Source organism: Galeopterus variegatus, unplaced genomic scaffold (genome assembly GCF_000696425.1).
Source record: "Galeopterus variegatus unplaced genomic scaffold, G_variegatus-3.0.2 Scaffold3210, whole genome shotgun sequence".
In the NCBI taxonomy this organism is placed as follows: domain Eukaryota; kingdom Metazoa; phylum Chordata; class Mammalia; order Dermoptera; family Cynocephalidae; genus Galeopterus; species Galeopterus variegatus.
This window is the reverse complement of record NW_007729321.1, coordinates 27,819-42,634: the sequence shown is the minus strand read 5'-3', so window position 1 is coordinate 42,634 and position 14,816 is coordinate 27,819. Positions and strand designations below refer to the sequence as shown.

General features: G+C 33.6%; 1 protein-coding gene across 1 annotated transcript in view; it reads right to left on the bottom strand.

The window, feature by feature from the left end:
- LOC103600058 (protocadherin-15-like) overlaps positions 1-14,816 on the bottom strand; it is a gene marked incomplete at its 5' end in the record, with an annotated part of 167,732 nt that overhangs the window by 148,933 nt on the left and 3,983 nt on the right. The window contains one exon of the mRNA XM_008584293.1: positions 14,621-14,733. Coding sequence (XP_008582515.1) covers positions 14,621-14,733 — 113 coding nt within the window. The remainder of the gene's footprint in view (positions 1-14,620; positions 14,734-14,816) is intronic.

The window sequence follows — 14,816 nt, the reverse complement described above, 5'->3', positions numbered from 1 at the left end:
TTTCACTGATGTTACCAGCTTCTATTGTTAAACTATACTTAGCCATAACTCCGCCTATGTTCTTTTTCTGTAACTTTCTGGCCTGGAGAATAAATACTTGGAGAAGACCCCAGTCTCATGTTATTTTTCAAAGGAGGAATGCCTCTTCCTTTTGGGTTCCTGGAAAATTAACCCCTTTGGGGCTACTCACTGCTCAGGAGAAATGGGCTTTGAGTAATCCTTTGCAACTCTGTCACTCAGGGGGAGAGAAGTCACAAAGAGAGTGCAACATACCAGAGGGGAAGACTGGTATAGGTAGAGGTTATCTCTGAAACTTTTAAACAACAACAAAATACAATGATTTTACTTATAGAGGTTTACTTATTCATTCAATAACATTTATTGAACATATACCGTATGCCTGGAATCTACTAGGCAATACAAATACAAAGATCACAGAGAAGAAGGGGATCCAAGATTCACAGAGCTTATAGCCTCACAGGCAAACCAGAGAGTGCACAAACAATTATAGTAAAATACAGTAAGTGCATTAATACTAGACTCTCGGTTAGAAGTTCAGTAGTAAGCATGCACTGTTTCTATTTTCTGTTCCTAAATAACTACAAACTAACTTTGAGTGGAACCATGTGGCTGCATTTTTTAAAGGAATTACTAGGCATGTTCATTCCTGGGTGACTCATCGATCTACATGCTAAAAATAGGCTATCATTTATGAGAGTACTTCAAAAAGTTCATGGAAAAATAGAATTGAGAGATAGTACAAATTTTTCCACAAACTTTTTGACAACTCCTTGTAGGTATTTATATATATAATATATTGAATTGAAAATAATTTTCTATTTTAGCTCATTTACCTATATTTTTCTCCTTAAGCATTTGAATTTGTGCATTTGATCTTTTCTAAGGTCACTATAGTAAACTTTTGAAACAATCTATCTAATGTTTTTATTTGTTATTTTCTATTGATTATACTATATTCTATGCCTGTAGGTATGAAATAGTCATAGAAATTGTCATAGGATCTTGAAATATATTAATGTAGTCATACAAATAACATCAAAAGGAAAAAATAATACCTCAATAAAGCATCTTATACTTCAATTTATTCTAAGTTAACAGTTGAATGTACTAGCTCAAAAATAACAATAAAAATAGACATTGTTTTCCTGCCAGAACTTTTAAAAAATAGAGATAAATTATTTTTTCTTGTGTTATTCATACTTTAGGAAGATTGTGAACATTTACAATTATGACATTAAGAGAGGTAATATACAGTCAGTACTCAAGACCTTCACATAGACAAATTCATTACTACTTGAAGGTGCGAGGGTACTACATTTTCATTTATATTTTTGCTAATAAAGTTTCAATTAAAGAGCAGGGAAGCTTTTAAGGGAGGCTGGAGGAATGGCGAATAAACTATTGGTGGAAGACGTAAAGGTGATGAGAAAATAATTATTCAAGGCTAGAAAAATGACAACTCTTGTTTGGTAGTTGCAAAACGATTAGCAAAATTGTCACCTGTAATAACTTGGAAGAGATGAGCTTGTAAACTAATGAAGTTGTGGGTCTGGTTAGGGAGATTTCCAGACAGAATGTTGAAAGGGTCTACCTGCTTCTTCTAGATGCATGTGATAAGGTTCATTAAAAAAGAGAGAGAGAGATGGGCTGGCCCTGTGGCACACTGCTGCAGTGTGCCCCTTGGGAGTGCGGCGGCGCTCCCGCCGAGGGTTCGGATCCCACATACAGACCGGTTCCCGCTCACTGGCTGAGTGAGGGGCGGGCGCAGCACCGAGGTTTGCGATCCCGTTGCCGGTCCCGGTCCGGTACGGGCGCGACACTGAGGGTTGCGATCCGTTGCCGGACACAAAGAAAGACAACAAAAAAGGAAAAAAAAAAAAAGAGAGAGAGAGAGAGATGACCAGAAGTGTCTGTTATGATTCTCCTGTTATTCCATCATTGAATTTTAGGCAGATATCTAGTGTTTAGTTCACAAGTGTTTGAATCAAGGGAAACTACCCCGGAGGAATCTTGTCCACATTCAGACTTGCCTTAAAGGAAGTGATCTTGAACTTCAAGCCTGATGCCATAATGGGACAATCCTTTTGGAAATCCTAAGACCATAATATTTTTGCTTTGTTTTGTTTTAATTTGTGCATGTGAGAGAAATATAAATAGTTGTGGACAGAAGATATAAACTGGTTAATTAAAAATGGGCATAAATTTTTCTATTTGCTTATCCTATCAAGAAGTGGAGTCTACTTAGCCTCCTGTTGAATTTGGCCTGGCCCTGCAAATTGCCTTGATAGACATAATGTAGTGTGTTTGTGTGTGTGTGTGTGTGTGTGTGTGTGTGTGTGTTGGTGGTAACATTTTGTGACTTTAGACCTTAAACTCAAGAAGCCCTGAGGATTCTAGTCCGCCCTGAGGCAGCATGTGAAAGTAACCTAGTCTAATTTCCTGTAGGGTAGAAGACTACATGGAGAGAGAGGCCCATCTGTTCCCTAGATCTCACCCACCCACTAGCTAAATGTATATTGAACAAGGTAACCTTTTTTTTTTTTTTGTCTTTTTTCGTGTCCGGCAACGGATCGCATCCCTCAGTGTCGCGCCCATACCAGACCGGGACCGGCAACGGGATGGCAACCCTCGGTGCTGCACCCGCACCTCGCTCAGCCAGTGAGCGGGAACCGGTCTGTATGTGGGATCCGAACCCTCGGCGGGAGCGCCGCCGCACTCCCAAGCGGTGCACTGTAGCAGTGCGCCACCGGGCTGGCCCAAACAAGGTAACCTTAAAGCTCCCCTGTGAGAAAAGTTTAGACAGATTTCTTCCCCACTCTAGGCTCTTAACTTCCCTTAGAGTATTTACTCTTGAAAACTTGCAACTGTAAAATCTTTCTCTGCCCTTTTGATATGTAAATATTTTTTAAAACTTCTTGTCAGGTTTACAACCGAAGGAAATGGGAGCCATCCCTTTGAAATGTAATCATCAAGAAAAATAGTGTCTCTATCTTCTGGTTTCTGTGGAAGGGAAATAGTGTCCCTGTCTTCTGGTTTCTGTGGAATTTTTTAAAACTTCTTGTCAGGTTTACAACCGAAGGAAATGGGAGCCATCCCTTTGAAATGTAATCATCAAGAAAAATATTGTCTCTATCTTCTGGTTTCTGTGGAAGGGAAATAGTGTCCCTGTCTTCTGGTTTCTGTGGAAGGGAACTCTGATGTCTAGTCATGAAGATAGGCCGAAATTTAATTTTCTTTTGGGTAAAGCCAATTAGCAAACACTAACGGCCTATAATCTCCCCACCACAGTTCTTAACAACTCTATGACCTTTGTTTCAGCAGAACTGAATTCAGACTAAGTTCTGGCCTCTCTCTCCTATTGCAATAGTCTTAAATAAAAATTTCCTTGCCTGTTTAAATTTGTCAGATGCCTTTTTTGCTTTGATAGCAGCATAAGCAAGTCCAGGTGAGACCAGCAGAAGAACCACTTAGCCAAACCATAGAATCATAAAAAAATAGAAAACTATTGTTTTAGGCCATTAAATTTGTAAGGGTTATTATATAAAAATAAGTAACTGATACACAGAGGAAAAAAATCTTATGCTGAATAAAACTCCAGGCACAAATATTAGACCAGTAGGTCATCAATCATTTACAGAATACTTATCATAAGCAAAGTATGATATTTGGAGGTACCAATGATCGTATGATTCAGTTTACCTGTGATAGTCCCTGTGTGTACTCCTCGACCTAGTATTACAGAGTGCACCGCTTTACTCTCAAAATTCCCTTCTTTGTACAACAAATTATGTGATCTTCACTATACTTAATACTATACGGAGATAGTAAAGTAAAAAATTTTGACTTCTCACTTAAGAAATTTACAATCTGTTTAGTGAGACAGACCATATACATATAATAAGAATTTTGTTCTGAATTATAGATTATTTGACAGGAAGATAGTGATTTCTGCTTTCCCTTGTTTGCAATTAAATATTTCCTATCACTCTATTTTTGTGCATGTGATTTTGGTTTATATACATTGTTTAATGGCACAGAGCCATGTGTGAAAAGTTTACCCCAAATAAAATGCAGTATTAGAAGAAGATGAAGTAAATGGCACAGCTATTAAGCACCAGAGGAGTTTGGAGATGAATGACCTTACCATTACAAATTGGTGATAAAAATATCATGATTGCAAATAAATATTTAAATTACATAAAAATTTACTTTCTGTACAGAATGTAGAAGCATCGAGTGATCTCCCATACAAAACCTCTGCAATGTCATTTGCCTGTTTAACACCATTCAATGTCTTCAAATTTCTCTATGATAATGAACAAGGTCTTTAATATGGCTCAATAAGTGTCTTCACAATCTAGCTCTACCTATTTCTCCAGACTTATCAACTTAAGATTCTAATTCATATGCTATTTCTCCTCAAAAATATGTTTGCATTAATTACTAATAAATTAAAATAAGTGTATCTTATTATGTGGTTTACTTGAATCAAAATTTCCCACATATATGACACAATGAAAGAAGAATGGACCATAAGATTTATATTGAAAAGCCTGTCCTAAATTCTGAACAGTGGATTCAAAGTGAATTGTTTGGACGTGAGTCCTTTGTTACTGGAAGGCTTGTTTCACTCTGCTAAATAAAGCAAATGCCAAACCATGCATAACCTTGAACATGTGAAGGAGAAATTAAATTCCATGTGGGTACAGAAGGCCTATGAAAGTTGTAGTGAAGAATTGTCAGAGTCATTTTTCCAGTGGTTAAACAGGCAAAATATATTGTTTGAGGGATGATTTTCATAGCACCATAAAAAGACAGGAAAGGTTATTTTCGGGTAAAGTCAGCTCTCATACTGAACAATAAATCTAATTTAAAATAGCAAACAATTTTAGCAATCAAGTGATGCTCTCTGCATATGGGTTTGTTTTATATTATATTAATAGTTTTCAGATAGCTTTTTTTTATTTTACATTTTTTACAATAAAGACCAATGGTTCTCCGTAAAATATAGTCCTGATTGATTAAAAATCTTTCCTTGGAATCCCCAAGTCCAAACTTGTATGGTCTGTAAAAGAATGATGCTCGTGTTTGTCAGTGTAAGGTACTGTCAATTCTTTACAAAATCTACTCTCATTTTATTCTTCAATATGAAGACTCATGAAAAACTTATTTTAAATATAAATTCTATACAACTTTTACATTGTTATTTATCACAAAATTCTTTTTTTATTAATAAGCAAAGTACGAATTTTTTACTTTAATTTTTTAAAATTTTTTAAAATGTCAAGAGGTTCATATGTACAGTATTCTTACTTTGAATTTGAAACATTAAATTTGAATAATGATAGAAATTAAAAATGACTCCCAATATTTTCTCCAAAACTAGTAAAGTATCATCTTGTTCAAGAGGTTAACAAAAGTACCTTAGGGATATTTGCACTTTCTGTTTTTTGTACGTACAAATATAAATTCTGAGTTTCTGTTTTTAGAGAAATTTCATTTTAAAATACATAAATCTTTAAAAATGAATAAACATGGTTTTAAAGCATGTAAATCCTTAATAATCAAGGTTGATACATTTCCCTTTTAAATGACTATCAAAGGTATATCTATATAGGGAACATTTTTTGAATATTTGTAAATAATTGTTTTTGAGAATATTTTTTGATAAATTGTGTATGATGCTGCATTTTCCACCCAAAATCAATATTCACATTTAGACCTATGATCTATTCCAGAAGTGTTGACCTTTCCATGATATTTACTTCTAAACTTGACCTACAAGAGTCTGTCTATTATCAAGTGATATTATGTATTTGAAGTATTATCGGGATTTTGGTATTTCTATGTAGGTTAAATGATGGACATATAAAATAAATTTACTGACTTTGAAAATGTCATTGTTTTTCAGAAGATTGTGTAGGTAATTGTTTGAAAACAGCTTATCAAACATGGACATGTGGCAGCAATAAGAGTATGCTCGCAAAAAAAAAAAAAAAAAAAAAAAAAAAAAATGTATTTGAAGTATTATCGGGATTTTGGTATTTCTATGTAGGTTAAATGATGGACATATAAAATAAATTTACTGACTTTGAAAATGTCATTGTTTTTCAGAAGATTGTGTAGGTAATTGTTTGAAAACAGCTTATCAAACATGGACATGTGGCAGCAATAAGAGTATGCTCGCAAAAAAAAAAAAAAAAAAAAAAAGAGTATGCTCTCAGACCTTCAATTTTAGGAAGCAGAATTGATCAAAAAAACTTGCAATGGTAAATTCTCTGCCCCTTTGAGATGCATATCTTTTTAAAAACTTCTTACCAGGTTTACGACCCAGGAATGTCCTTGTCAAGGACATGGGAGCCATTCCTCTGAAATGTAATCATCAAGGAAAATAGTGTCTGTCCCTATCTCCTGGTTTTTGTGGGAGGGGAGGAAACTATGTTGCCAAACCTTGGTCCAAGTTGCAAAACAACCTCTCCTCAGGAGGATAGGAGGAAATTTACTTTTCTTTTGGGTAAAGCAATTAGCAGTTGCTGTGTTCTGAAATCTGTGTTTGTATGCAGGACATATTTCCTAGGAACTGCTTGTAGAGATGAGGATGGAGAATAGCACAGATTCTGAGGCAGTTCCCTTGCTAGAAGACACAGGACTTTTCTGACATTTGACTGTGATTTGAGAACTACCCAAGTGTCTTGCAAAACCATACATAAATGACATAGTAATCACTTCAAATGACCCAGTTGTCTAAGACGTTTCTACCTAACCTTCCCTTCCTCTTCTTTACTTGGGTTTAGAATGCATTCTGGTCTGAAGTTTCTCCCAGCCTTACCCTACTTGTTCCCCAGTTCTCTCACACACATATTTCCCCTGATAAAATACATGCTTGTTAAACCTCATCTTGGTGTCTTGTTGTTGGAGGACCTGAACTAAGAAAGTATTTTAAAGGGATTAATATTTAAAAGGATTGCTAGTATTTTGAAAAACATATGATAAATTTAAAATATTCATGAATGTAAGGACAAAGTTTTAAGGAAAATAAAGATAAATAATTAATAGATATTGGGCCAACCCCGTGGCTCACTTGGGAGAGTGTGGTGCTGGGAGCACAGCGGCGCTCCCACCGCGGGTTCAGATCCTATGTGGGGATGGCCGGTGCACTCACTGGCTGAGTGCGGTGCGGGCAACACCAAGCCAAGGATTGCGATCCCCTTACCAGTCACAAAAAAAAAGAAAACAAACAAACAAAAAAATTAATAGATATTAAGATAGAATTTTAGTGTATATTAAAATAGGTCTTATGTTTATATTAATATGAAAATGAACAAATTGAATAAATTTAATATGTATATATTTATGTATAGATAAAAATTTTAAAAGGAAACCTTGAGGGATAGAGTTAACTATTATTTAAATATAATAACAATGTAGAAGAGTTTGCCATATGTTGTAGGGTGTATTAAATTAGCATGAGGAACTGAAATTAACATTTGTTTCAGGTCAGCAGCTACACATGGTTACTGTCACTCTTTTGTTCCACATTAATGACAGACACTAGCAGTTATGCAGTTTTCTTTCCTAAAAAGCCCAATCCTTGTCAGGATGTCTGTTAATACTTAGGAGAGCATTTTTTTTGTCACTCCCTCAAATAGGGTGTTTAAATCAATTTCAGTCATACTATTTGAGAGAGAGAGTGAATGCTAAAAGAGATGAAGGTTCAGAAAATAATGTGTAGAAAATAATTTAAAAGAATAAATACAGTAATAATAATTTTGGCATAAGGATTAATTTCTCAACATTCATATCTTTGTGAAGATTGAAGGGGGCAAGTTCTTCACAATTCTAAGATTTTGAAAGAGCCTAGTCAGCCTTGTAGCAAGGATATTTGATAAATCAAGTATTGAATTATTAGGTCAACTAAATGGTCTGTATGATCTGTTTAACTTATTGCGTGATATGAGTCTGAAAACAGAATTTTTATGATATAAATTAATTTATCAAAAAAATTAATTTTTATGATATTTTTATGTTAAAATATTAACCTATTTTTCTCAATTCCAGTGAAAACCAAGTTATGGAAAAATGGTTTAAATAAAGATATGATATTGCATACATATACATTTAAAGAAACTTTCTAATCTTTTGAATGGTAATAACTTAACATTTATGGTTACAGCATTTATGTGAAGTAGGGACTATTACCTGGATTTAATTCATTGCAAAAAAGGAAAAAAAGAAAGAAAGAAAGAAAGAAATTGAAGCCAGCTAGACGTTATTTTGAGGAAAGAGAAGAAGAGGATGTTTCAACAACAAAGAGTAAAAAAAAATGTCATTAACTCTTTAAGAGATTTGTTTCAAGGTTAGGAAAGGAAGAACAGAGAAAGATTACATAGGGCATGTAAACACTAAGACACTAATATTATTGATATATCCTTATATGTCAAAAAGAGAAATTGAAAGAACCAAATGAATGTGAAACGATGCATGAGAACACAGATTTGCTATATATTTATTTTTTTGGTTATATGTATTCTAAAATATATGGATGCTTGTTTGCAGTTGCAGAAAGGACTACTATACAGTCTGAATAGAATGCATATTTGAAAAGTTTTAAGAACTCAGTGTTTTCTAGATTTTGTAAATGTTCATCTAATAACAGATGAAGCAGATGATGTCTTGATCCCCCATTTAATCTAATGAAGTGACTCTATGAAAGACGGGTTTGAAGGGGTCATGAAATTAACAGAACTAGTCTGTTTCAAGTACTATAAGAGCCCTAGGGAGCAAAGAAAATCAAATGAATACTTAAGAATTAATATAAATCTGGCCATTATAAAAGTAAACATATATCTCTACGGGACAAATTGCTTTCCATTGTGACATTCCTCCTACCCTTAAACATTACTTGAAGCCAACTCATCAGGAAACAACTTCAGTTCAAAGAATTTAAGGGAAGGCAAAATTGAATATTTCTCCAATACAAATGAAATATTCCCATATTATATATTATAAGCGAGAAAATAATGTGTGCAATTTATATTTTAATAATGCCAACCTAAATTATTTTACTGAGTAAAAGGTGGCCTTTGTAAAATCCTTGAATAATTTTACAAATTTCATTATTTCTTTTTCAGAGAACCATTAACAGAAAGTAAGGAAGTTTTTTAATATGAAAAGTAAACAGAGGCACAACATAATTAAGTATGTGAAAGGAGCATTTGGGTTTTTATTATATTACTACTTTTATATAGGTCAGATAAACTACTTATTATGTGTCATCAAAAACTTAGCTGGCAACCCAGTAGGTTTTTCTTTTAGTAAATATTCAAGTACTTACTATAATATTACTATTTGTTGGTTGCTTATTATTTTGTGCTTTTATAATTTTAGAAGAAAATAATGATAGGTCTATTGTTATACTCCAGCAACCAAGCAATTACCAGTAGCTCAATATTTTAATGCTTTTTATTCTAAAAAAAAAAAGAAAAATGGATTTTGTTTCTCTGTCAAGATAGGACTGGTACACTGGAAAATGTTATGCCAAATACTAAATACCATCTCTCAAACATTATTGATGGTCTTCATAAAGCTAGTTTACAGCTCATAACTCTCATTTACACATTACTGTAATATTTTCTTTTTCTTTTCTTTTTTTTTTCCACTTTTGTGATCAAGACAATGAGACCTAGAAAAATGAAGGAGGTAATTAATCGTATCAAATAGCTAAATTTTATCTTGATGTCCAGAAAAATTTGGTTAGGAATATGTGATATTAATACTTGGTAAACTGAAATCAGAATGTTTATCTGAGACTTGCTTTGAATTCAAAGAAAAGAAACATTCATTCTCTTATTATTTTAAAAACAATTTTATTTATTTTACCATACATCTTTAAAAATAAAAGTTCCTATTCTCTCATATCATTACCTCATGTGCCCCATTGTACATTTAATAGAAACCAGTCACTTAAAAATGACTAGTATACAATTAAAACTTATAACTTCTCTAAAATTACACATTGAACGTGCTCTTCACCAACACTATATTCTCCTTTTGCTCAATAATAGAGGTGGTGCTAAGATATAGTTGCCTAGCCCGGAACAGTATTCCTCTGCCCTGGTTTATCCAGGTGTGGACATATACCTAGATTTTTAAGATGAAATGTGAGCTGAAGTGAAATTTGCAATTCCAACCTCACCTGGTTAAGGAAATCTCTTCATTTGGACTGGCTGAAATGGCAATGACCGGAGTTATTTTTCAACAGAATGTTAAAGATAATAAACCCTTATTTGGCCCAGGTCCCTGGATGTTTGCATGGAGGACTGCATGAGAGGAATTACTGCCAACCTGAAACACTCAACTTACACTGTCATGTGAGCAAAAGTACATGGTTTTTAGTTCTTTAAACCATTGAAATTTGGGGGTTTCCTTTTACAGTAGCCTAAGCTACTCTAACTAATCTGATTATCCTGAGATTTAATGATTTAATGGCCACTGAAAAATAAATAAGACAACTGGGTCAGTTTGGGGAGGGGCGGAGGAGGTGTGTGTCAAGAATTCTGTTTAAAATTTTAAGATAAATTAATATTTTTTCTTATAAGCCTCTCTAACACCTAGTCTTTTTTGAAAACTATTTTTTTCCTAAGGAGTTCTAATGTCAATTTTGAAACGAAGACATTCTTGGTATGTAAAAACCATGTGTACCTCATCTCACAGTGCTACTTAGCCTAGATTACCACTTTCCATTTGGAACCTATGAGTATCCTTATCCCCACACCCTACTTAAAACAGAAATCGTGCACTATTGTATGGTGTCTTCCCCAAATATGATCACAGGAAGTAGAAGTTTTCCCACCAGGAATAATCCCAACACAAGGAATCATTCTGATAGTCAAAGTTTAATAACATTGTTTAGCATCTCTCGGATTTTTGTGCATGCAGCTTAGGCAGTGAATGAATTTGAAAAAAACAAAATGAGAGGGAAGGAGGCATATGAAGTTTTCAGAAACCATTCTATAATTCATTTTTTTCTTTTTTTTTTTTTTTTTTCTGTCAAGGAAGGAAACTTTGTTGGTCTTTACAGCAATCTGAAATGGCATCAGCATATTTCCAAAGCTGGTGATTGAACATATGAAAAGAAAGTGCAAGAATAAAAATGTTCTGCTACAAATATGATTTTAAAAAATAACAAACTGGGAAATATTGCAACATAAATGAGAAAGATTTGTAATATGATTAATATATTATTTGATTAGTTGCTTCCAACCAATAAAATGTTGAACAACGTATATTAATTGAAACAGTAGCAGCTAATATAATAGACAAACCCTAAATTCTTTCTCATGTAACAGTTCATTGAGGGTATTCCTAGTTAGGTAGCTGTCCTCCAAGGTGGGATTCAGGGGCTAAGGTTCCTTTTATCTTGCTTTTATAATTGTCATCATTTGATTCCTATGTTTCCCTCGAGTATTTTCTCCATTTCAGCCATCCATAAGGGAAAAGGTTAATAAGCCTGGCCAGGAAATGGTGGAGATCACTTAGTTCCACATTTTATTGGCCATAACTAAGTCACTTAGCAATTGAGGTTAGGAAATGTAATCTAGTGATATGCCCATGAGATGGAGGAAAGGACTTAGGAGGCATCCCGACACACTGCTATGTGCTTCTTCAAAAATCTTCAAAGTAATAGCGAGGTAATTGAAGAAGATAATATCAGCCTTAAGTTTTTTTTTAAAAGTTCATTCCACGATTTAGTTCAAATTTAAATCTACATAAGCATTTAAATTCAGTTAATAGCATTTATCCAAAAAGGAGTGTCATCTGCCCATATTTGGTATAATTTTTATATTATTTAAATTTTTGAAGTGTCTGAACAAATCAAAACAATCATTTTCAGTACCTGAGTACTACTGAATCCATATGACAATGATATTGATTTTTCAATAGGAGTCTATCCGTAAATAGTAGGATTCAACAAGATTACCAAAATTGCCTTTACAATTCAGAATAACAAGTTAAAAGGGATGATCAAGGGCAGTCTTGAAATTGTTAGAAAAGTTCTGGAAGGTCAAAATTCTCCTTTATGTGATTGCTGTTAATTTTAGCATCAAATAATTGGCTAGGTTTGTTCACTAAATTAATAACTTTATTAATATAATTTATTTGCAGATAGTAGTTCTATGTAGAGATGGTATGAAGTGGTAAATTAGTCATTGAACACAACATTTTTATTTTTAAAAAGTTGCATTAAACAAGGACCCTTTAAAAAGCGAACTAAATGAACAATGTCTTGATTTGATCCATGACTTGGCGTCAGTGTCACAATATTTTAGCTAAGAAAGATAATAAGCAATGTGATAATTTGAGACGTCTGGAAGTGTACTTCTATTAATAAGGAAATGATGAGCTCCAAATGAAAGCTCCACCCCCCAAACAGGACACCACTTACTGAGTTTATTTTAAAAAGAAGTGTTAAGCACTACACCTCTTTTTTCTTCCTTTGGGGCTCCCAAGGAATGACTAGATTTGGGTTAAAAATTTTTGGAGAACAAAGGTGAGAATTTTGATGGGCTGAAACTAGGAGATTTTTTTTTTTTTTTTGAGCTAGTTCAGATAGTAAGTAGATTATTTTGTGATTATCTGATCTAGAAAAGTTAGTTAGAAAGACACCAAGTGAGTTTATATCCATCTTGGTTCTCAAGAACAACAAAGTAAACACATCCAGAGAAGTTCTCCAAAATCAGAAAACTCTATAGCCCATAGCAAAGAATCGGAGTCCACAAGTTTTACCATGCCAGTAAGAAGGAAGAAAATTGGTAATAATTGACATGGGAGAGAGAATGGCTTTTAAATCAGATTGACCAAGGATTCTTATTTTGTTTACATATAGTTTACATCTCAATTATTTACATATGTGCTATGTGGGATTTTCTGGTAATTATATTTCATAATTTAATTGTGTGCTAGAGTATTATAAAGACAGCTTTTTATAGAAGAAGAAAACTACTTGGTTCAATGTGGTCAGTGTTCCCAGATATGTCCCTCACCTACCTCATCCTGCAGTACCTCAGCCCCTGCTGCAGATTAAAATTCTTAGTTATATCTTAGAAATTGTAAGTACTATAGTACAACTTCTAGAACATGATAAAATCCTCCATGATCTGAAATTGTTATTTTCTTGAGCCTCAATTAGTATCATTGTCCAACTTCTGAATTTTCTCTGGATATACTGAACTACCAAACTATTGTGGAATTCAGTGTAGACTCTCACAGGTTTTGTTTATACTTCTGTATATTGCTGACACTTTGGTGTGAAACATCTGTTTACATTTTTGTGAACAGGCTGAACTCTACTTTTCTATGGCTCAAAACTCTAGTGATCATGTTCAAACATAGCTAAGTGTCTCTCCAACATGCTTCCTCAGTACTGTGATCTCTCTATTATTGTGTTTTCGTGGTATATTGCATTTTTCATATAGTTCTTTTTTTCCACCCCAGGGCAGTGAGCCTCTGGAAGTGAAGAATTTATTGAAAACACAATTAAATTAAAATTTCTGTATTTCATAATTGCTTCATGTTTGGATAGAAGTAATAGCAAGGTTTATGATACTCTTCTGCAAATATGTATTATATATTATTATACATATGTATATATGTATGTATGTGTATATATACTTAGAGAGAGAGAGAGAGATACAGATATCGATGTTGAAGCCTTCATCCTTAATGGGTTGGTATTTGTAGATGGGATCTTTGCGAGGTACTTAAGTTTAGATGAGGTCATGATAAATGATACCCTTATCATGGGATTAGTGTTAAAAAGAGACACCAGAGAGCTTGCTTTCTCTCTCCATCATGGGAAGACACAGGGAGAAGGGGGCTGTCTGTAAGGCAGTAGGACAGCCTGAACCTGACCACGCTGATACCCTGATCTTGGACTTTAGATGCCAGTCACCACAAGAGTGAAAACATAAACTTCTATTGTTTAAGCCATGCACTTTATAGTATTTTGTTATGGCAGCCTGAGCTGATTACCTGACTGAGATAGTGTGTATATATATATACACACACACACACACACACTAACTATATAAATTTAACGTATAATATAGTATGCATGTGTATAAATAATTTTAATATATTATATAATTTAACATATTATATATTATAAATTAAATTTATTTATACACACATATATATACACACTGATTAGATGAAAATATTATTGCAGATTAAATATCAAAATTGGATATATTCTACCTGACAGTAACAAGAAACTAATAGCCTACTCCCCACCATTCAGATCATCAATCAGTTAAAATTTAAACCCAAACCTATAATGTATTTTTCAAAGCTTGCTTTAATCATTTTAAAAGGATCTGTTATTCATCAAAGCTTTGCTAAAACAGGTATCTTTTATCCTAAATTGTCATATTAACTATCTTCAATTTTAAAATAAATATAACGTTATGTTAATTTAGTAAAACTTAAAACTGGAATAGGCAGCCCACATTATTGATAAATTCACATTATATTAATGTTGAGAACCACCCCTCAAACACTAAACACTTTATGCATTTCAAAATCTGATAGCAATCAATACCTATACTCCTCTTGTGTGAAACGTGGGATTTCTCCAGGATGTAGGACAAGAATTTTCACTGTGGCACTGCTGGACAAAACAGGCTCACCATCGTCAAAAGCAACGACCACCAACTTAAAAAGAGATAAAAATTCATGTTAAAGATTACAAACAGAGGAAAATGAAAGTATCATTTGTATATGTATGATTTTAATCA